Source organism: Chaetodon trifascialis, chromosome 4 (genome assembly GCF_039877785.1).
Source record: "Chaetodon trifascialis isolate fChaTrf1 chromosome 4, fChaTrf1.hap1, whole genome shotgun sequence".
NCBI lineage: Eukaryota > Metazoa > Chordata > Actinopteri > Chaetodontiformes > Chaetodontidae > Chaetodon > Chaetodon trifascialis.
The window spans coordinates 20,024,521-20,048,382 of record NC_092059.1 but is presented as its reverse complement, the minus strand read 5'-3'; the positions used below and the strand labels follow the sequence as shown (position 1 = coordinate 20,048,382).

The 23,862-nt window shown below is 41.0% G+C and overlaps 1 protein-coding gene across 1 annotated transcript; it reads left to right on the top strand.

Moving 5' to 3' along the window:
• The first annotated feature begins 5,924 nt into the window (after positions 1 to 5,924).
• alg6 (ALG6 alpha-1,3-glucosyltransferase) lies at positions 5,925 to 22,584 on the top strand. The gene is made up of 14 exons (XM_070961839.1): positions 5,925 to 6,084; positions 6,439 to 6,523; positions 6,985 to 7,074; positions 7,331 to 7,419; positions 7,498 to 7,580; positions 7,979 to 8,043; positions 8,424 to 8,609; positions 9,796 to 9,931; positions 13,273 to 13,358; positions 14,793 to 14,877; positions 14,972 to 15,042; positions 16,593 to 16,661; positions 18,436 to 18,628; positions 20,888 to 22,584. Exons 1-14 carry the CDS (start codon positions 6,003 to 6,005, stop codon positions 21,083 to 21,085), a joined length of 1,518 nt encoding a protein of 505 aa, XP_070817940.1. The 5' UTR covers positions 5,925 to 6,002; the 3' UTR covers positions 21,086 to 22,584.
• Positions 22,585 to 23,862: the final 1,278 nt, after the last annotated feature.

Genomic DNA, 23,862 nt, shown 5'->3' with positions numbered 1-23,862 from the left:
AATAAATCTAAGAAAGAATTAAATCAATTTTCGTTATTAACATTCTTAAATTGTTTGATAACAGAGTTAATGAGGAATATATTCTGGAAGACAATTCTTTTTAGAGAAATGAAATCTCGCGCTATGCAGGCATTAAAAAACCAAAGCAGGGAAATTTAAATGCGATTTGTGTCTTTGAGATTTAACACATGCAAGAAAAGTTGTTCTCTTGTAAATATTATGTGCTTGAAGTGATCATTTTCAGGCTTGATAATAACTCTCATCCAATTCTCATGATGTTAAGAGTAAAAATAAATAATAATTCAAATTCATATTTGTATTTGTAATGACGTAAAATCATAATTCCAGCCTACTTACCGTGTGACAAAGGGAAATTGAATTATTCTTTTATGACAACAGCTGCACAGTCCACCGTATCAGTCCGGGTTAGTATTACATTCTTGATTGTGTTGCGACTTTATTGTGAGATTTTAAAGAAAAGCTTTTGGATTTGTTCTTTAAAGAAACGAGAATTGGTGCCGAATGTTAAAAAAAGAGAGAGAAATATGGAGTGAGGAAGAATAACATACATTTACAAGCTAATGATTTTAAATTGGAAGAATAGGATAAAAGAAGGTTAAAGTTACTAAAGGGAAGGTCTCTATTTGCGGAATGACATAAATCTAACATCATATTTTAGATGTTAAAACAAACCGGCGTGATATATCTGAACATTTAGGAGTAAAATAATAAAACAGTCTTATTGTTCATTCTTTTCTTTTTACCATATTTCTGGGTGTTTTCCTGATAATTATCCCTGACTGGAGGTCGCAGTGAAGACCCCTTTTAATGTACCGTTACATCACTGCTCGTGTAGTTTTACAGGATATTCTGCGGCTTGGTAACAGTTTCGCAGTTGTGTCTGGCTAATCACTTTTACACAAACAGCAAATGGTGACCGGGCTGGTGTGTGTGTGTGTGCGCGCGCGTGTGTGTGAGGGGGTTATAGGCGCTATATTTATCTGATCCCTAGAGAAAGAGAAAGGAGCCTCTCTCTCTGCTTCACTTCACTTTCAGACACTGAAGAAGGTGCTGATGATGCAAAGAGCTTCCCCAATGTCACCGTGGCATTTCATTCATTATTATTATTATTATTATTATTATTATTATTATTATTATTATTATTATTATTGTCATTATTAGAAAGAACGGTAGCCTACTAATACAAGTAACGTATAGCATGATATTATTATTGTGCTAAAAAAAATTCGTTAAATTGCCTGATTGTCACGTGAACGCGCATCATTTGCCTTTGCCGTTGTTTATTCATCTGATCGAAACGCGAGCTATTCTAGGAATGAAAAAAGAAATAGAAACATGGAGATTGTGGGCTCTGTAACCAGCTCTCGATCACTTCTGTCGTTTTACTTTCCCATAATTCGACTTGATTTATAAACTAAGCAGGTTGTTTGATATTCACAGTTTAACGAGGCACTGAAAGAGACGTCCAGACAGCAGCAGAGGTCACTTTCACGGTCCACTCAGACTATATCATTTTGATTAAAGGTGTATGTGGAAAGCAATGTGAGGAGCTGCTATATACAGCTCTGTGTGTGTGTGTGTGTGTGTGTGTGTGTGTGTGTGTGTGTGTGTGTGTGTGTGTGTGTGTGTGTGTGTGTGTGTGTGTGTGTGTGTGTTGGGGTATTTGACATACAAAGTCCCAAAGAAAACATCAGACTTGGTTAACACGTTTATCGCTGTCATATTAAATATTTGCGTCTGATTTATTTCCGTCGTGGTATGCTCCAGGCATGTGTGAGTGCAGATCCAGGTTCAGCCTCCACAAAGCAGGCTCTTTCAGCCTAGCCCTCCCAGGCGTGCCTCAGTGGATCAGAGAGCCCGCAGTCAAGTCGCTCACACAGACCGTGTGATGTCTCTGTGTGTGATGTTGCACTTGTGATGCTTCAGGCTGACAACACTTCGGAGTGGACTCGAATCGAGCCGCTAGGGGGCGTTAACTGACACCTCCGGCTCCTCATCAGGGACATCAAAAATAAAAGAAATATTTAGGAAGACACCATAACCCGAGATGCTGGAGGATAAACCCTCTGGCACACCCAGTTAATTCGTGTTATTTTGTCCAATAATGTGGGTTGAATAAATCTTTAGAATATACGCAATTTACAGAATTTACTTTAAGAAGGGAGCATTAAAATGAATTAATATGGTCGAATCATTGATTTTCACTGGTATTATTAACATTTGTTTTTATAACGATGAGCGACTTGAATATGGTAAATATTTTATCCATATGCTTGATACATGGCACGGCTGAAATATAGCACATTACCTCAAAAGGAAGTAAAACATTACTCTTTAACAGAAAGCTGTATTGCAAGATAATCCAAGCGTAAGACATCACGGTGACATCTTAAAAGACATATTTAATTGTGTGACTGGCAAACAGGCTTCTAGTAATATTTTCCTCCACCTAAGTAGCAGTTACCTTCACTGCAGCTTGTTTTAATGCATTCATAAGGCAGCCTGCTCTTCTGACGCCTTATCAATTACTGTATGGACAACAGACGCACTGTTTGGTGTTTCATGTTGTTATGTCGCGAGCGAGACACTTCGCTGATTGGGCGATTACGTTGATTTGAAGAGCCAACAGTCAGACTCGCGCGCGCCTTCACGCACCCGCTCCATAATAACCTATGCAGCTGCACGTGCTTGTGCACAGGTGGAGAGTCTATGGGTTCCCACAGCTCCACCAGTCAGTCTATAATAGTCTTCTGAATAAAGTTCACATCGTGTGTTTGTTTGTTGACTTATTTCATCACTAAGTGGTTATCAAGACTGTTCCTTCAAGATAATTTTGACTTTAACAAGATGTGTCAAGAGTGAAGGTTTTTGTTGATAACGTGGGTGTGTTGCTTGGGGGAGCCTCACTTGAAAAAAGAAAAAGAAGAAGAAGAAGAAGAAACTCCTGAAAAGGTTATTAATTTCTTTCAGAACTGCACTCAATGTTTCCTTTTCGCATTCATACTGAAGCTGAGCTGTTTCAATTGCTGTGGTTATATGCAGCCTCATTTCTCAATGTTATTGATTTACTCACAAATGAAACAATCTCACGCTAACACTTTGATCAACTGCAAACCACAAAGGCTCATTATGATCGAAACCTGTGAGGAAGTGTTTTACCTGTAAGGCCTAAATAATTGTGGTCAACTTAAAACTGTATCAAAGCATTAGTGACTTGCATGCATGAGTGTTTATGTGTGTTTTGTATTTGATAAGTATTAGCTGCAATAATAATAAGTAATCTGAGGCAGGCAGGGCTGTTAATTTACCTTTTAATGAATTTTGTCTTACAAATTATGAATTAAACCCACACAATCTAGAATGTATCAAATAATCATTGCAAGCATGGATAATTGGGGACTGTACTTCTTGCACAGCTACACAAATAATGTGGTTTAAAAAACATCTCATTTTGTTCAAATATTAAATCATACATGTATAACTTTATTGTATGTTATGCCCTGTGCACCTGCAGAGTGAGTCCTCTGCAGCTGACTGATCCACTGACACTGTAAGTCTCATGAATCTCTGTGCATTTAGTTTACCAAAATCAGTCTCACCACAAGCTACACTGAGTGGCTGCTTGGAGCTTTTGATTGTATAACAGCATGTTTCTCAGCAGAAAGGCAGATGTTCAATTTTGCATTTCACTATCTATTTAGTAGCCATTTGATATCCATCAATGTGAACTTTTAAAATAACATGGTTGAGAAGTTTTTGTCAAACTCATTTAGTTTTTGCCTGCTTGTTCCACTGTCCCGTCCAACTGTGCAGTATCAGTGTTTTGTTCATCTACAAGAGGAGACATTGCTTGATGTGCACTGTCACATTTCACATTTAAAGGGGATTTCAAACATCCGGTTAATAACAGTTTTTAAGAGAAGGAGTGAATGTGTTACCTTTGACCTTTGAAACAGAGAGGGCATGTTGAGTGTCACTGAAAAAGGCTGGATCGAATTTACATTCTGCCTCGACACCAAACACCTCTGAAAGCCTCACACAAAGCTGTAAATACAAACTAAAAATATTGCAGGATCTGTCTTCAAATTTTGTAAATAAGATCACCCACATACTTGTAAAGTCATCACAGGAGGAGAGAATAGAGTTTTTTAACAAACGTTTTGAATGATGGATCTGAATTTGCTCTTATGTTAACTGCTGAACCTGTGCCAAAAACAAAGAAAAGATCTAGTCTGACTTGCTGTAGCAAACTTGACTGTATATATGATAGACTACATTGGCATTGGCAAGCAAGGCCCATGCCTCCATAATAACTAGGTCATCTTCCACCACAAGCTATAGCCTTCTGCTGCCGGAGATCACAGACAGTAAATGTAGGTACAGCAGTTACTGAATATTTAAAAAGGCATAGAGATGAAGCAATAAATGACAAAGTAAAGCTGGCGTGGCCAGGCATTAATAACTAATGGGTACCAGTGAGTTATAGGCTGCTGCCGTTGTAATGAAAGTGTCATTGCAAATCAGCAGTTGTCCGTGGTTATTATTATTTATGCATAATTGATGCCAGAACCACAAGGAACATGTCTCACCCAGCAAATCCCAACACCTTGGGAACAAAGATGATGGTGTCAACAGAAGAAAAGGTCACAGAGGAGAATATGCCCCTCGGCTGAGATTTACATTGTGAGGGGAGAGCAAGGGCAGGCTTGTATCTGATAACCGTGCACTCGTGTGTGTACAGAAGGTTACAACAAATTAGTTACACATGAGACAACTCATCCACCTCACTCCATACATGTAGGGGGTGTTGCTGTCAGTGGTGAGTTGCCATTAGGGTTAAAAAATAGATGACAAACATGTAATCAAAGCAAGAATTTCAGTGTAATTAATATATGAGGATAAACTGAACAACAGTTAAATGATGGCAAAGGTTTTCTGTCTGAACTTTATATTTAAGGTAGCCTACAGTACTTTGATTCTTTAATAGCCAGAATTATCAATCACATATGTAGTAATTTGTCATTTGTCAGTCATTTTCACTAAATACTTAAAATACCAGACAGAATACACCATGACTGTAGTTAGTTGTTCCTAATTTCCCCAAAAAAAGAAACGGGATTCACAAAATCTCTCTGACAGTGAAAATATCTCATGTGTTTATTCATATTCATAATTTATATTTTCTAAAAAATATATAGTTGGAGAAGTTGCCTGTATGTTGTAGTTATAATGATTGGTCATGGTCAGGCCTATATTTAAACTGACATTCAGAAATATACTTTCTTTATGATCCTGGTATGATAATGGAGGGATTTACTTCTTGCAATGATACAAAAAGGAACATTTCACTCATCATTAATAGTGTATAGGTTGTGTTCCATGCGTTATTAGCCTCCTTTATTATGTATTATTGGAAATACTCATTCGCTGCTAGAAAACAGATGCTTCTTCAAGTTCTTCTGACCTCTGAATTCAACATCAGCCTTAAGTTATTGAGATATTAGTGGAGCAATAGACCTTTAATAATGCACAATATCCATCAATTTGTCATAAATCTTGTCTCAACTCTTGTTGCATTCATAGTAACTGGGAAATTTAAACAAATCTTAAATTAAAGTTGTAACTATTACTGAAAAACTGTATAAGTCACAGATGATGTAACTACATCTTTAAAATTACCAGATAAAACTTGCCTATCTGCTATTGCTATAGTTAATCGTCTGATATAAGTTTTTTTTTTTTAAATTTATCTTAAGATATGAAGTAATGGCTGGATGAGGAAAAATTCTGTCTTTCTCTAGGTGTTCCTGAACGCGTCAGCCTCGCAGCCCTACGTCAGCGTGCAGTGCCCAATGAAAACGCGCAACGAATGCTGTTGGATGACGTGTACAGGAAATGTAAACAGATTTCAAAAAGTGTCTGAATGAATAGGTTTGTGCCTTTTATTTCTCCCCCGTGAGCTAATTTTACCGGTGGAAGTTATGCAGACGTGGAGTCTCGTGTCAGTTTGTGTGTTACTCGGCGTTGTTGTGAGGTGGGCCGTCTCGTTAAATTCATATTCAGGTAGGAAGTGCGTGGAGCTTAACGTTAACATGCGGCGACACCAGTCACAGAATCACTACTGTCTTCTATGCTAACGTTACACTACCGCGTATTTCATTGTAAACTATTGTCAGGAAGCTGTTTGACACATGTCACAGTGTAGCTATTAGCAGTTAGCATCCAGCCACAAGAGAAGTTGTCGTCGTCAGCCTGTTGTGCTGGTGTGTGTGTGTGTGTGTGTGTGTGTGTGTGTGTGTGTGTGTGTGTGTGTGTGTGTGTGTGTGTGTGTGTGTGCGCGCGCGCGCGCTTCCTCGCCGTCATTCATGGATGTAGTTTCCCATTCACGAGACTAACAGCTGAAACATCTTTCTCTAGGGGCGGGGAAAGCTCCCATGTTTGGAGACTATGAAGCCCAAAGACACTGGCAAGAAGTGACCTACAACCTCCCTGTTCAGGAATGGTCAGTCCGTAGCTTCATTTGTTTACTCAGTGGTGCAAGTTTTTAGAAATCCAAGGCACCTGAAAGCAGTATGAGCTCTTTTGGCTTTTGACTGGCTGAATGCTTTTGAAGCCTTGTTGTAAAATAGGGAAACATTTATCATCACACATCAAAATAGACTAATGTATGAATAATTCTGAGATGAGATTCTGTGAGTGACACAACCACAATACACCAGGTGAGAGGTAAAAAGACCCAGGAGACCTCCAAAGAAGTGACACAGCTGAAACTGCAGTATTTCTCATGTATTTAACAGCAATGTTGCACAATTACGCTCCATGCACCATAAAGCCTTAAAGGGATCTATGAGACATCTATGAGATATCTATCTTACACAAATGTCTGCACACCGCTTCACTGAGAATCTGTCTGACCCTTCCTCGGTTTCACAACAAATATATTTAGCGTTTGCACTCATGCAGGTACTTTAACACCACTGAGAATGACTTGAACTACTGGGGTCTGGACTACCCTCCTCTGACTGCCTACCACAGCCTGATCTGTGCTTACATGTAAGTAGTTTTTATTATTTATTTTTACATGACATCTCTGCTTTAGTGTATGAAGAAAAGAGCAAGTCCATGATGGAGTTTCCATGCTGTCATGCCAGTTTTAACATGACATACATTACTATTCTACTTCTGCTCTCTATATCTTATGCATAGAAATCTAAAAAGCAGGTCCCCCTGCATGTCATTTAATGAATTATTTAAATAAAACAATAAAAACAAACCTCTGTCTCATTCTGGCACCTGTAATTTCCTGCAGAGCCAAGATAATAAACCCTGAATGGGTGGAGCTCCACAAATCCAGAGGCTATGAAAGTCCAGCACACAAGTTATTCATGAGGGCTACAGGTATGGTAATCATGAGAAAATACGGTGATTATTTACAAAGATAGATATGGTTCAATGTGCTTCTTTGTTCTGTTTCAGTCCTCGTGGCAGATTTGTTCATATACATCCCTGCTGTGGTTTTATACTGTTTCTACCTGACTGATGGATCCTCCAGAAAAAGGGTAACACACTTGCCGAGTGTGGCATGACATCTAATAGTTTTTTCAACTAAAGATCAGAATGAGCCACATTTTCCTCCCAGTCTGAGAACCCGCCCTTATTAAAACTGATTACAGCACTGGTCATCCAAACTGGGGAATTACAAAGTCATTAGAGCAGTATAATATGATGCTATTAAATTTTCCAGGAAGTTACCACATTTCAGCGAGTCTAACAACTGCATTTACAGTACAATCAATTAAGAGGGACATATTGTAGACTGTCTCTTAAATGATCTATCAGTTGTTACAAGATCAGGAGCTACAACAGACACATACCAGCTTTTATAGCAGCTGAGAGCTTAGATTTTAGTTACTGGATGTTTACCTTCCAACAACTCATGAATGCTGCTTGTCTCCAGGTTTCCACTCTGTTCTGCTTCCTTCTGTACCCAGGACTAATCCTCATTGACTACGGGCATTTCCAGTATCCTTTATTTGAATATACATTTCTGCTATTTATTCACTGTGAAGTAAATAAGTATTAAATGAACATTTTGCCCCACATTGACATTATATAAGATTGTTCAAGAAATGATATGTGCGCATCATGTGCCTTTGCTCTTCATGGAAATGCTCCTTTATTAGATATTAAATGGAAAGAAACACTAGCTGCATAAATAAAATACAGTTATTTTATTTATGCAGTGTCCTGCCATCCTGTTAGATCATGTTTGAATGATACAACAATCAAAAAAGAGTTCAAGGTGTATAAACTGAGCTGCTGAATTGATCAGCACGCTGAGTTGTTTATCTCCACTTAAAAAGTCTTGACCTTCCACACAATATTGACCTTAACCGTACCAGGTACAATGGAGTGAGCCTGGGTTTTGCCCTGTGGGGAGTTCTGGCTCTCGGTCTGGGCTGGGATGTGTTGGGCTCTGTGGCCTTTTGCCTGGCTCTCAACTACAAACAGATGGAGCTGTACCACGCCCTGCCCTTCTTCTGCTACCTGCTGGGGAAGTGTATCAAACTGGGCCCGATGGGGCGAGGGTGAGTCTGTTTGGTTGTGTCTTTTGTTTCTTTTCTTTTCTTTACATTTTTGGGAATTTAGTTAAGACATGCTGTTGTCTACTGCAGCGTAAGTCAAGCACCTTTAACTATACCCTGATAGATGGGATGGCTTCATGTAGTTGTCGGATAGTATTGTACTGCAGATAGAGATCTGTGGCATGCACGAATCCATACAAGACATAGTGATCCTGGAATTCTGTGTTCAGGCTTGTTTTTTTCTTTCTCCTTATATATGCACTTTATTTACCTTGTAAACACACACACCCTGGAATACCAGTACCACTGGTTAAGATTCACTGATCTAGACCAACATGTAATCAACAGTATGGAGTCAAAGTTCAAACCACAGTGAATATACAGTGTGACCCATGAATTAATCTTGAAAGAAAGGAAAGTAGGAGAAATTTCCAAGTACACTTTATTACAATTAATAAAGATCACAACTCATGTCTAAATAAAGCAACCACTGGTGCAGTTTGTGGCACACAAAATCAAGAGGATTTATTTTTGTGTCTGTGAAGTCATGACTGTTCAACCACGTATTGTTTTGGTTATATTGTTTTGTCACTCCCCACAAGTGTCAGCTGAGTGCTCAAAGCAGATATGTAATGTCAGTCCATAAGAGAGCGGTGTCCTCAGGAGAGCCGCAGAATGACTGAGGTAATCAGATTGGATGCTGTTACTGGTGTGTCCAGTGTCTGTTTATCTAGTAACAATGTACCAAGGGCATTTAGTAGCACATGGAGAGCTGGATTAGAAGAGCTGGGGGGAAGATATGTCCAGATGACACTCTCGCCATGCCCAAACTCCTCAGCTATGCTGTGTGTGCAACTTAACCAGCAGCTTCACAGTTACAGCTGACAAGATAGCCTGACCCACACTGAAGACTTTCAGCTGATGCATGGCTTTCACTGCATTCCTCAACACCAGGGTCAAATCCCAAATTTAGGACTTGCAGACAGTGTGTAAACTAATTGTTTGAGCAACACCAGTAGACACAGACAAACTTAAGATACACACCAATGTCAACATGTGTTTTTTAGGAATTACGGTTTATATGGTTGAATGAGAAATATCCAGTTTGTTAGGATGTTTGTCTTTCATTATTGTGGTGTATCTGTACGTCCTGATGCCTGTCTCTGTGTGTGACCCGATCTTCGTGTAGGCTTTTCCTGTTGGTGAGAATTGCTGCAACTGTGTTGGTGACCTTTGCCCTCTGCTGGCTGCCCTTCCTGTCTGATCCCAGTCAGGCCCTGCAGGTGGTCAGGAGGGTCTTTCCCGTGGCTCGTGGTCTGTTTGAGGTACAGTTCACTCTTTTGAATGAAAAGTCAGCCTGAAACCACAGCGGGGAAGCTTGAGTTTGCAACTCAGCCTTATATATAAATAATTATTTATACTCTTGTCTTCAAAGTGTCTAAGACGAGCACAGTCCCAACATGTCATTTGAAGAAACAAGTGGAAGAAGATAAGATCTGACAGATCATGCTAATCAATTAAAGTTCAATACATAGGCTAACTAATGTTAGAGCAGTTTGGCCTGGAGATTAGATGATCCATACAGGTCACATACATTTCCTGTGATAGCTTCCATTGAAGCCTTACTTACCCTTGAGCTAGTGCAGATGGTTAACCTTGTCACCACCCTTTGTGGCGGTACGTATAAGAATCTGTATCCCAGGGAACTCATGATTAAATGCGACTATATATCTATAATGCCATCTTTTGTTATGTTAGTGAGCCAACAGAGAAGCCGTTATGTGTCTGTTCACCCTGAAGCCTGGTGCTGTGTCGGTTATTGGTAATTTCATATATGCTTGACATTGGTTTGTGGCTTCTCTTTAGGCAGAGAACACTGTGGGATGGTTTCTAAGTAAATCTGAATGTGTAAATGCACATAAGTCAGTATTTTTACTGTCATCGAAGTTACAGACTGTAGAAAAAATATTAGAAGGGGAGGAGGGTCAGGAATGGGACAGGGTTTATGTGTTTTTATTTCTTTTTGCTGAAGGGAGAGTGGTCTGACTTTGCTGGGAGAGCAGATGAGGGGCTTTTCTCTCACCACAGGTTCACTCATTTTGTGGCAGTAATAACCATTTATTTATCAGCTCTTTATTGTAAATGGCTGTGCTTTCACCATTTTCTCATGTTTCTCATAAATATATCATTTGTATCATTTACTTGTTCAAAATTGTAACCCAGTTTAAGAGAGTACGGTGACTTGTGATCGCTGTATTGGTTGGAATTTTTTGTTTGTGCTCTCTGTACGTGGGGATTTTAACAAGGCCAACACCAGTGCTTTTATGAAAGTCATATGCAACCTTTGGGCAGTCATGCCCTACACCACGGCCCATGCTCTCAGCATGGTGAACACCCTGCCGCCCTCCAGTGCTTAGCTGGTGGGAAATGGATACCCTGTAAGATCAAAGAAAACAGTGGAATAAAATGGTGAAAGGTCAGGAGATCAGTTTCTCTCTATCTCTGGGAGGTGTCGGGCTTCGGGATGTACAGTGGGAGGATATAGATAAATCTAATTTATGGCCTGAGTGTTTTCAGCACTTCATATCACTGCCATGTTCTAGCCATATGGACTGATGAGTGGGGCCAATGCTACACTTAAAGGCGTATCAGAGCACATCCGACAACTGTTGCCTCCCACGACTTCATCTTTGGAAAGCATATGAGTGTGTTAGACTCTTTCACAGCACATGCACACACATATTTCCATGCTGTGGTCGGTCAGTCATTGCCTCTGAGAGAAGAGGAGGCACCGAAATATGATGATAATGCAAAGTGATAGTGAGCTGTGAGAAAGAGTAGTTCAAAGTCTTAAGTTGGTGGTGTTGAAAGCTGTGATGGGGGAAGCACAGGTAATGTAACAGAGTGTGTTTCTGTGTGCGACTGACAGCTCAGAGGAAAAGGTTTTACAGCTCTCATTTCTGAAACCCTGTATGCCCTCTCTTGTCCCCGGTCCCCAAGGTGGCACCCACCACAAGGTGTCATAGATGTGAGAAGTAATTGAAAATTCTACCAGGGGCGCAGATGGCAGCGTGCGCCGAGGCAGTATTTGTTCAATGAAATGATGCAAACATAATACACAGGGTGTGAGAGACACTATACTCCTCAGTGACGACAGCATGAGAGGCTGCCGGGGCGACTCGTCCCGAACTAATTGTGAAATTGTGCACGTAAGCAGAAGCTTTGGACAAGGGGACAGGGGTGAGACGGGGGTGGTGGGGAGGAGGAGGGCTGCTGACTGGTGGTCGTGGCAGCTTCTGGGCGGGAGCAGTTGTAAGTTTACCCACTGAGCTGCATTCTGGCGTCTCACGTTGCTCCCCGCTCACAAAAATGGCACCAAATGCTTCTGCCTGTGAAATTCCATGCTAGCTTATTGGTGAAGGAGCCGCACTGCTCTCGCCCCCATACATTTGCCGATGAGGACCCCCCTCCGTTCATGTGTTGCCTTCAGGCGGCGTCCAGGAACATTCCCGTAGCGGTTATTTGGAGCGGGGAGGCGGAGAGGGAAGGGGGCCGAGACAACACAACGCTGGACGGCCTGGTGCTGCTGACTGGGCTGCCATTAAGATCCACACAGCTGTGTTGTGAGCAGCTGTAGCACAGAGGAGAGAGAGGAGGCCAGAAATAGTTTTTCTAGACAGGGCCACACACTGAAACCATTCACAGTGGAATCATAAAGCTGATCTAGGCCCGGTGTCTCTGCGTCCTGTGATATCGTGGTGCACAGTGGCGGCTTGGGCCTCCATCTGATCCCTGCACAACTGCTTAAGCACTTAAATCAACTGAATCTCACAGCAACGCCCTCCTCATCTCTTATAAAGCACAAGTACTTTTAGTCTGGTATTAAGATTGAAGCATATCTCCCATACCACTGACAGCCTTTTACTGGTTATTTCTTAAAACAATATAAGAATGAAACAGTCTGACATGAGAGAAAAAGCTGAAATGATGAGTTAGTTAATCAATTAGTTGATACAAAATGAATCAGCAACTATTTTGATAAATAACTCTTATTCTAACAGTAAATATTCTCTGTGTTCAACTTCTCAAATGGGAGGATTTGCTGCTTTCTTCATTTGAATCATTGTAAATTGAATCTTTAGGTCATTCGTTTCTTTGGGCTCTGGGAAATGATCATTTTCATAACTTTCTGACATTTTATGAACAACGAATCATTTCATTGAGATTATAATTGGCAGATTAATTGATAGAGAAGACAACTCTAGTTTTTCAGTAACTTAGTGCTTATAATCCTAATACATTTTATTTATACAGAGACTGATTTAACATCTTGACATTTTTCTTTCGTGCTCTGTGGTTGGTCTATATCTGCTGGTCATGCAGAAACTTCTCTGGTCTGACACTTGACCTCGAGTCCTCAAGTTTACAAATAAGTCTGATGCTTTTTCTGACAGGGGAGTAAATTTATGATGGAGGGTTACGTACAAAGGCCCCTCTGGAATGCCCCTGGGAGTTTTTATTGCACTTTCAGTTGGGAGATAAGTACTCACAGCAATACCACTCATTTGCTTTCTCTTTACACCAGCAGCATCAAAGCACGTGTTAAATTTGAAAGTGTTTTTGTGTTATCATCAAACATAATTTGTCATGGTGTGTGTGTTTACAGGATAAGGTGGCCAACACATGGTGCAGCTTGAACATCCTGATAAAGATCAGATCCATTCTGTCCACTGACTCTCAGATCTACCTCAGGTAATCCCTCCATCTACATAACAAGCGTTTGCTTTTGTCTCATCTAGCTTTCATTGTCTTTTGCTCTGTCGTTCTGTCTTTTTTTCTTTGACCCCCTCCATCATGTTTTCACTCCTTTCACTTCCTGGGAAAGCAGAACTTGCCCAAGGAAGTATGAAGAGAGTATTCCAGCAGGGCGACCATGGCGTCACAGCTGTCTTTGGAAATGTGGTGACGAGAAGCTGAATTACCCAAAGAGCGATTGAAACGTGTGACAACAAAACAACAGTAACAAAAATGTTATGGATTATGTGCTTTATTAGATGACATGATATTACAAAATCAAACCTATCATGCTAGCAGCGGAGACGGCGTAGAAAACGCTTGAGTTCCTCTGAAGTATTTGGATACGTTATTTTGTCCAATCAGTGAGAAACGGTCGATGCAGCAGTTGTGTCATGGTGGGGCCTGCTTAAATAACCCGGCACGCTAAATTTAGGAGTCCTATGTTCGCAGCATGGACACGTTTCTGCCAGACTGCTAAGTCCGGGGATCAAGTTGGACTTCTTTGACTGTAGTGCATTTCAAACAGTTGAAAAACACTCTTGTCTTTTTGGCACAGGGAGCAGATTGCTAAATGCTCTGGTGTGGGTGTACTGTGTACATAGAATGAATCAGCTGTGAAAAGTGATCCATGTCCTTCCGGAGTGCAAAACCCTGCCCTACACATAACACACGCATAACACACTCGCTTTCAGACACACCAACTACTGGTCCGGTATTATGCTTTCTATCTACCATCATTCTCTCCATCTATATGTGTGTCTGTCTGTCTGTCGACGCACAAACACTTTGTTGCCCTCCTGCCCTGAGCTAACTCACTGTCCAACCTCTCACAACATTCACACTCACACATAGTCACTATTTTCCGGTGCCTACACCCCCAGCAGGTGACAATTGAAGGGTTAAACTAATGCCTGCTCACCCTAGGAAGGGGCCAGTATTTGGTCATTTCCCACATTGCAGAGGTCTTAGTTTGCGGAGCAGGTGGTGCCTAAATAACACAGAGATGGATCCACAGCTAGAATATGAGTCCACATCTTGTTTGCATGAAAATCTGCTCGTCTAATGCCACTGACTGAAAACATATCTTGCTCTGTTGTTCCTGTGTGTTTTGGCATTCTGGCAGAATAGTCGACCGCTTAGCAGTTATGTGGTCGTCGTCAGTTTTCACATGGAGCCATGGCAACACAACAAAAAGATGAACGTTTGAGTCTGGAATTACGTGCAAATGCAGTTCTTCATATTGACTCCAAAATGATTTTCCTCTGTACATGTCTTCTGCTGTGGAATTATTTTTACCTTCAGGACCCACTGGGGATTTTCATTGTTTTGCACATTTGAGAATACTGATGTGAGATAAATTGACTGCTCGTGTGGATTGTTTTTCATCAGTACTACCTGCACTCTCCTGGCAGTCCTACCTTCCTCTGTGAGACTCCTGATGAAGCCCACCTTCTGGCAGTTTAAACTGGCCTTGGTAAGTGGCTTCCAAAACAACAGCAACCGAATGCACAGACCCTTCTCCTACAAAGACGAGGCCTGTGTGCTGATCATTTCAATGTCCCTTTCAGGTTAATTCATCTCTGGCGTTTTTCCTCTTCTCCTATCAAGTCCACGAGAAGTCCATCCTCTTGGCTGCTTTGTAAGTACAGAGGTAATAACAGTAACTTCTTGAGGTTTTGTCCCACTGGGGGATTTGTCGACAGCAGCGATGGTGCTTTTTCTATCCTGTAGTGATATCTCAAATATTCATGAGTACAGATTTAATTTCTGCCCACAAAGGAGCCATTCGTCTGTTCTCAGTTCATGCCCTGATGATTGTTAATGAGTCGAACACACATGCACACTGTAATGGGGCTGCAACTAACGATTATTTTCATTACTGATTAATATGCTGATTATTTTTCACTCTATCTATTAATTGTTTAGTCTATAAAATGTCAAAGAACTGTGAAAAATGCTCTAACCCGGAGCCCAGAATGACGTCTTCAAATTGCTTCTTTTGTCCAACCAACAGTCTGAGCAAATCTTCACATTTAAGAAGCTGCAAACAGCAAATGTTTGACAGCTTGCTTGAGAAATGACTGAAACGATGATTCGATTATCAAAATAGTTGATTATTTTTCTTTTGATCGACTAATCGTTGCAGCTCTGTTCTTAGAAAGTGACATCATCGTCCAGCTGTGCTGTCAGAGTTGTAGAGCAACAGTCTATTTAAGCACAGACTTGCTAACTGGGAGTTATTCACCTCTGTCATCATGCTCTATTGTCATGATGTGCCGTGGTGTGTGTCAGAGCTGGGTCATATTTAACAGAGTAAAGGCACCACTTGCACACGTGAGCTAGAGTCGTGCATGTGATTCATTACCATTTACCTCCATATGTATAAAGTCATGGAGGCTGTAGGTTGATAGGGAAGTCTGGCACAGATTTGACAGTGAGGGATTTGGTTCCTAGATCTGGGCTCATCTATTAATCTAGATTAGGGTAGATTGTTGCTTTATTAACTATTGAGTTATATCTCCCACCTGTCCCCCTGAATCAATCAGTAATGCATGTCCAGGGATTAGGAAAGAATGGCAGGCGGCAGCTCGGGGCGTTGTTTGCGCAGGATCAATTATTGGGCTGTAACAGGATCGCCAAAGAGCACTGGCTGTAATTATGGGCTCAGAGACCGGTGGAAAGTGCCCCCATCGGAGCACAGTGTACAACTAGCGAGGGCTAGCAATGACGCAAGCAACCAGGCTCAACTAACAACAAGCCTTCACTCCTCGGATACACACATACATGCCATGAAATCCTAATCTTAACACTCTGATTTCTTAAAACAAACATTTTCAAGTCTTTTTATGTTGAGTGAAAGTTGGATTTTTAAAGAGTGTTATTGAAGATTTACTGGACTGCTAGTGTGCACTAGTGCAGTTAAAGTAAAAGTCATATAGTCATATAAAATAATGAGTCACAAACACTTGACTGCCATGTGAGAGACCGTCTGTAATCAATTTATGTATGTCCTATTGATTCATGTGGATGTCCTATCCGGTTAGCTACATGATACACAAATGCTATCAGTTCACATCCACCTCCAACCTAACACGGCCTCACTTCCTGTCTGACTGTAAAATAATATTTAATGGTACTTACTGTAGAGTGTGTTACACAGTGAGTATATCCAACTTTCATCTTTTCAAGGCCTGTCTGCCTCCTGATGAATGATCTCCCCTTGATAGTGATTTGGTTCCTGCAGGCCTCTACATTCAGGTAAGACTATGTGGAAGAAGAAGAACCACAACCTTGAGTTAGAGCCATTACTGGTGAGGTTTTCTATTATTTCTATGTTCTTTTTATAAATTAATCATCTATATTGCATCTTTTGCTTATTGAGAGATGTTGACTGCCTGGCAGGTTACGTCTGGATGACACTGCCTATGAAGCATGTTCAAAAGTCCATGAGCTTGGCACTTCTTTCTGGTTAGCATAGCTGAGCATAAAGACTGGGAACATGGAAAAGTTAGCCTGGCTCTGCCCGCAGGTAACAAAATCCACCTCCTAGCTTTAAAGCTCACTAATTAACACATTATGTCTTGTTTGATCTGTCAAAAAAAAAAAAAAAAAGTAAAAATGACAGGTTGTGGTTTTGTTGTGGTTGAGGTAAGGAGAGTTGTGTGCACAACTGCTTCCTGGCTGGGCAGTCACTATCTGCAGTTGCTGCTGGCTGTCTGGCAACATCAGCATCCTGAAGCTGATAAGCTATTTCCCAAAATGTCGACTATTTCTTTAATGAATGGCAGACTTCCATGCAACCATGCACAGATACCCCTCCTCTGCTGCAACTGTGTAACTGTAAAAACAAGTTTGTGACTGACATTACTGAGTCAGCTCACTGATTTTAGGAGTCTTTTGTGCCTGTGCTACTGTTACGCTACATGCACATGATTTACCTTTCTTCCATACCTGTCACTTGTAGGCCCAGTGGTCACTGTTCAGCAAAAAGTTAGTCTTACTTCAAGAAAAATATGGACCTGGTGGCTAAGTTGGCATGTATCACGTATCTCTTTACCTCTTCTCTGTTTTACCACTGTCAACTATCAAAAGAGCCATAGAAATAATCCCTAAAAAGCTAAATGTATCTACGATACACTGCAGGTTGAGCTGAGGACCATGAATGGAAAAGACAAGTAGTGCTACAAATGCTGTGTCTAACTTTCACCAGCTGTTGTTAAATTCTTCCGGGAGCACTAATTGTTGTGCGAGTGGTTTAGTATAAGGATATGCGGGGATTACATGGCATAGTCTGCATGCCTGCTGTCTAAGTGCGCGTTGTGCAGGGACAGGAGGTCATTCTGTAGCTGCTTCTCAGTACAGTCTAACCTCACATTATCTGCATCCTATACAGACACCACCATTTATAAAAAATACATCTTTTGTTAGCATAATTGGCTGAATGGAGGCTCAACCATAGCAATTTTGAGAGGACAGAATGCAGCCAGTCTGTTTAAATTGATGAAGTATGTATTTCCAAATTGTTAAACATTTATCTGCTGAATGGAGCTTTTTTGTTGGAGTAAAAATTCGAATGAGGGTTTTGTTGTGAGCGGATAGGTTTGTACAAGCTGCTGTGACGCATGATTTACTATGAGTCAACTGTTGTTCTTGTCCATGCCCCTCTGCTAAACTAAGATAAGCTTGGCATGAATGTCAGAGCCTTCTCTCCCCAGGGGACAGACCGCTTGTGCAGGCCTGCTGGAAAGCAGCTATGTGGTTTACTGTTGCCCCTTTCCTCAACTAACATGATACCGGACTTAATGCCGTCTTGTTGGACATGTATAAAAATCTCGTCACCACCATGCTATGTATATTTCCGTATTCCCTTGTAAAAGTTTGTATCAAAGCTCCAGCTGCACGTTGCACATTGCACATAAAAAGTGAAGAGGACTTTTGCTCTGTTTGGGGTTATTGTACATTGCTCCGATGACATCAGCAAAAATGCCTGAATTGCAAACTATAAATGCACCATTGTTCTTCCTCTGTGCAGCATGGTGCCTCTGTTTCTGAAGGACGGTCTGCTGGTGCCCTGTGTCGTGACCTCGCTGGCCTTCCTCTTCCTCAGCATCTATCTACTGTCTGCACTGGAGCGCTGTTCAGAGGAAGAGCTGAGACTGGGAGCCTACCGCAAGCTGCTTTTCTGCCTACCAAAACTGGACCTGGGGCGTATTGTAAGATGGAAGGTCAGTGCAGTCCTGGCCCTGGTACAATAACTAACAGCACAGTACCCAACACTGATTGTGTGATTTTTGATACTTAGGTTACCTTAACGGTTTTAGAAGGGTTTTGATATTTATAGTCCTAAAAATAAAACTTTTAATGGTGTTGAAGCAATAATTATGCATAACCTTCATATCTACAAAACTTTCACTTTTCACCTTTTTCAAATTTAGCCTGGTTTTGATCATCTTTCAACCTGCAAATCTTTAATTCAGTATTTGCTATTATTTGTGGACTCGAGAGCAAAAAAAAAAAAAAATTCTGGATGAGGAGAGATACTGTATGTTGCACAGCTGATGGCAGTGTCTCAATGATGGGGGGAAAAAGCACGACTTGAGTGTCCCCAGCCACGCTGCATGTGAAAGATGAAGTCAGAACAATATAAGTGCACATTAACTAAGTGCAAATGTGAATTCATTGTTTCTACCAGTTACATGCTGCAGAGGTCTGCAGTCCCAGACGTTCGTACAGCAGGCGGTAGCTTCTATCATTGTGGTTGCAGCTCTAATTGGTTGCTAATAAAATAAAGGTTATGTAGAATACTTAATTCATATAAACACAGGTGGGAACGACAGCATTGTATGTCATCTTTGTTTCCATCAACACAAACAGATAATGCCCATAGGAGTAATTTAAAGCCACTGTGTGTAGAATATCTGTCATTGTACTATCTGTGAATCCCAGTTAAACCCAATGTAGTCTGTGTGTGTTCAGCCCATTCATGTCATTGTTACACAGTCAGTTGTAGCTTGACTTCCTCTCCACCTCAGTGTCTATTTTTGATACTACCACTACGAGTCGCCAGAATCACAACTTTTCCAACCCTCCACACAGGGGCTTTAAGTTTGAAGCATGGTGTCCTTTTGCTTCTGACGTTCAATGAACAGGAGTGCACAGTAGTGCAAGTGATACTGCTGCTTGATTAAGTTCATAGTTCATGTCTGCTCTTGTACATGAGGGGAAGAGGATGTGCAGCTGATGCATTTGTAATAAGAAGGGTGCTGATTTCAGGGTCCCAGGTGGCCTGTACTTTGAAAGTGGCACTAGACCTAAATTGCAACCGTGTGAGAAGATATACCCAACTGTATAAATAAAGATCATGTGCCGCTGTAAGCTGTGTAAGCTGTCCGGGGATGAAAGCCGCTGCCAGCCAAAGAATTATTTATCACTTATTTAAGTTTCCACAGCGTCTGAAGTGGCTGCACTGCCAGCCCCTTAGCGACAGGGGCACCGGTAGGGTGTCAGAGATTAAGAGGAGGTGTCTTTTTATAGCGCGTGTCATTAACACAGGTTTGCCTAGATATATTTATTTACACAAGCAGCATAAATAGCGGGCCCCGATGAAGGCGATAAGGTTTCATGGGTTTGGGCTGGCATGGAGGGTGTGGGCATGAGGTGTTTCCTCCATCTTACTCACTGACTTAATCTCTGGGTCATAAAGCCTAAATAGACACATGAATGATCTCACGCTCCACCACCAGTTCTGTTTGCAACTCTGGAACAAGGAAAAAAGTAGTTATGTAGGCCTCAATTCAAACTGTCTTTTCTTTATAGCACCTCTCAAATGACCAATTTGATGGAAGTCATCCAGTGATAAATATGCAATGTGATCTGAGAGCTCTTTCAAATTAAACCATTCATTGGTTTGATGTTATAGTTGCACTTAAATTAAGGGAAAAGCTAACAGTTTCTTCTCAGCCCGAGGTGCCAGATTTTTTCATTGGTTTATGAGGAAGAGTTTCTGGCATGGAATATCAATTTAATCATCGCAAAAAATATCGGCTTGGACACTTGAGTTGTCTGCTTTAAAGGGGTGTTTCAGCAGTTTACAGAAGCCAAGATAGGAGTAGGTCAAACTACAGAAATGCTGGATCCTGTGCTTCACACAATAAAACGCACATCTCAATTTGTAAGATTGGCCTTCTGTCAGAAGTATTCTGCTTCCAAGCCCAAGCTGAAAAAAATATTTACTCCTGCTTTCAACCACATCCCATGGTATTCATCAGCGGATAGAGTTTGCTCAGCTGTCACAGAGGCAGCATGCTTTGAGACAGGGGTTGTAATCTCCCTCTCATACATGATCATTTCACCACAGCCTATGATTGTTGCGCACTGTAATATGTCATTTTGAGCTGAGTATACTCATGTCATATCTCATGTCCCTGTTCTCTGATTTGAATCAACTGATATCCACTCTGTCTGTCTGTCTGTCTCTGTTACAGTTCTACATCAGTGTCGCAGTCATGGCTGGCCTGAGCGTTATGAGTGTAGCACTGGTTCCTCCACCACATCTGCCTGACTTGTTTCCTGTGTTGGTGTCAACTACTGCTTTCCTGCATTTCTTTGGAACATTTGTGTATTTCAACGTTGTCCAGTTCAGTGGACCACCCAACAGAAAGAGCCAGAAGAAGAACAACTGAATGGTGCCAAAGGTTGTGAGGTACACAGCAGGAGATTTGTCGTTTACTTTGCATCAGCCGGTGTGACACCTTGGAGCACGACTGCTCTCAATGTGCATGAAGGCTTTCAGTCATGCTGTCATTTTCCCAGGGCAAACAGCACAAGTGTACAGCTGCAACGATTAATCGATTGAAAGAAAATTAACTGCAACTGTTTTGAAAATCAATGAATCATTTTAGTCAATTGTCAAGCAACACCAAAACATTTGATTTGAGTTTTCGGCTGTTGCTCTGGCAAAACAAGAGATTAGATATCACCATGGGCTCTCTGAAATCGTCAAGGGCATTTTTCACAGATTTCTGGCCAACTTTTACAGGCCAACAGATTAATAAAGTAGATAGTTTAGCTGGTGGCAGCCCTGCACAAATGCCTATTAGGTCATATTGTGAGCTGAAAAACCATTATAGTACAAAACTCATGTGGGATTTTTTTTCCCTATCTTTATTCAAGAGTGTGGTCTTTCAATTTGAGAGCATGATTCATTGATTTTACATTGGATTTTGGATGCTTTCAGTCAAAACCATGCCCTTGCACTCAAAATAGCTGCCTCTCTTCAGATGTGTTCACTTTACTTGTTATATACAGAATTATAAAACCGTGGAGGGTGAGAGTGGATGAACCCGGTTAAAGAGTAACAGCCCATAAGTCACGCTCTAAGAAGTAAAGCGAAGGCACCCCCAACGAGGCAGGGATCATTTCATTAGTCAGCACTAGTTGGAGCCCAAGACATCTGTGCAAGCAACTATATATCTGAGTACAGAGCAAAGCTAAACACAAGCAGGGACCATCTGAGTGTGAGGGCAGGATTTTGAGGTAAAGCATTACAGAATTTGACCATGACGTCAATGAATCATGCTCTCAATTTGAAAAACCATGCTCTTGAATAAAGATGGGAGAAACCCACATAGGTACAGACGCTCAGTAAAAATCACTCACTCGTCCTTGCCCACATGACTTCCTTAATGTGAAACATACCTCTTCTCTTGAATTGTCTTTTAGTTGGACCAATGATACTCTCCAAATGACATGATTGCTGGTTAATGTCACAAGTACCACTTGGCGAGCAGTGTGCGGCCGACACATGTGACTTGAGATAGCTTTGTGTCTGTATGCTCAAGCTGCAGGGGGTGGCCACAATAATAGTGACACCTGTTGTAATGTTCAGTTATTGTTTAAACCGCGGGGAGAGATGTTGAATTCATTTTGTGGTAAGTTTTAATGGCTGTTGGTGGTGCTAGAAGTGTTCCTGTTATATTGTCCAACCTCAGTACAGATGCTGGGGATTGTGATTTAAATGCACACCTGAACTCAGGACTAGCAGTAATAGTTTATTATTATCCATTCACGTGAGCTTTTTTTTTTTTTTTTGCAGTTTTCTACTGTATATTTTTATCCATCATTGAAGTTATTTTGTACAAACTTAGTTTTTGTGAAATAAAAATTCTCAATGACCTGAAGTGAACATCCGTTTTATTGCCACATTATTAAATGATTAGATTTTGAGCAGCTTCATATAAACTGTCTACATTTACCAAGTAGTCCGCTAAATCACCCCTAACAGTCTGGCAGAGACAGAGCCAATAATTGGACAGAAATTATATCTTCCAAAGCTTTTCCTCAACATCATCAAATATTCATTACAAGTCCGAGATACCACAGGGGTCCAGCACAAAAGACCTGTTCATTTAAAACAAAACCAGTGACAGGACAGGCCTTAAAAAGGGATGATGGAAGGTGACATATCTGAACATAATGCTATAAAGTTGAAATACCACAGAAAAAGGTACAAGCAATTTCTTTCTCCAATCTCTGAGCCAGTTAATGACAGGCATAAAAAAATCCATTACAACTATAAATGTTATCAGGTCAGTGAGGGTTGCCTGTGCATCTGAGGCTCCAGGCCGGTAGCCAGTAATGGGCCACAGGGACAAATAGGAGCCCAGGATCTGAGTGAACTGTTACTACTGGAACATGAACACAAGGGGGCAATTAGAGGTGGTGTGAAGGGTGCTGGTTTGCCCTTTACAACACATGTTTATATAAAGTCATGTTCATTTACGAAGATGTGACGTGAAAAAAGAGTCCCACTTCTGAAAGGGTAAGGTAATTTAATCCGTTTTAGTGTTAGTGAAATAATAAATTAGTAGTACCACACTGGTAAGCTGAACCAAAATATGGAAAGTCAACACATTCAGAACAATCATTCCTGGTCTACTTTATTAAAATTAAATACTGTTAAAGATAGTAGTTGAATATCCGATGAAAAGAAAATGATGTTTCCATGACAACTGGGCAAAAGCAGCAGTTGTTGATGTAATTTATTGGCGAAGATCGCTTCTTTGGCTTAAACCTCTCAAATGTGAAGATGTTGTGCATCTTAGTGATTTTTATCATTGTAATGTCAATATCTGGATTTCTTCTGTGGAGGGGATAAAAAGGACAATTTGGAGTTCCCTTTAACAATCTTTCAGTGTTTCATGACACGTTAAAGACTAAAAGAATAATTGATTAAATAAAGAAAACTAAAGGATTAAGTGCTAATGAAAATAATAATTAGTTTCCATTTTCTATGCCGCCTACAGTATATCTTTCGAGGTTGCGGGGGGCTGGAGCCTATCAATGGGCGAGAAGCGGGGCACACCCTGAACCGGTTGCCAGCTGATTGCAGGGCAACATGCAAAGACAGACAACCATTCACACTAGGGGCAAATTTTAGAGTCACCAGTCAACCTAATGA

Excerpts from the sequence above, each read along its gene's own strand:
- alg6 (XM_070961839.1), top strand. The coding sequence starts at position 6,003 with ATGCAGACGTGGAGTCTCGTGTCAGTTTGTGTGTTACTCGGCGTTGTT. Across the intron at positions 7,581-7,978 it reads ATGGATCCTCCAGAAAAAGG|GTTTCCACTCTGTTCTGCTT; the intron begins GTAACACACTTG and ends GCTTGTCTCCAG. Across the intron at positions 8,044-8,423 it reads ATTGACTACGGGCATTTCCA|GTACAATGGAGTGAGCCTGG; the intron begins GTATCCTTTATT and ends TAACCGTACCAG.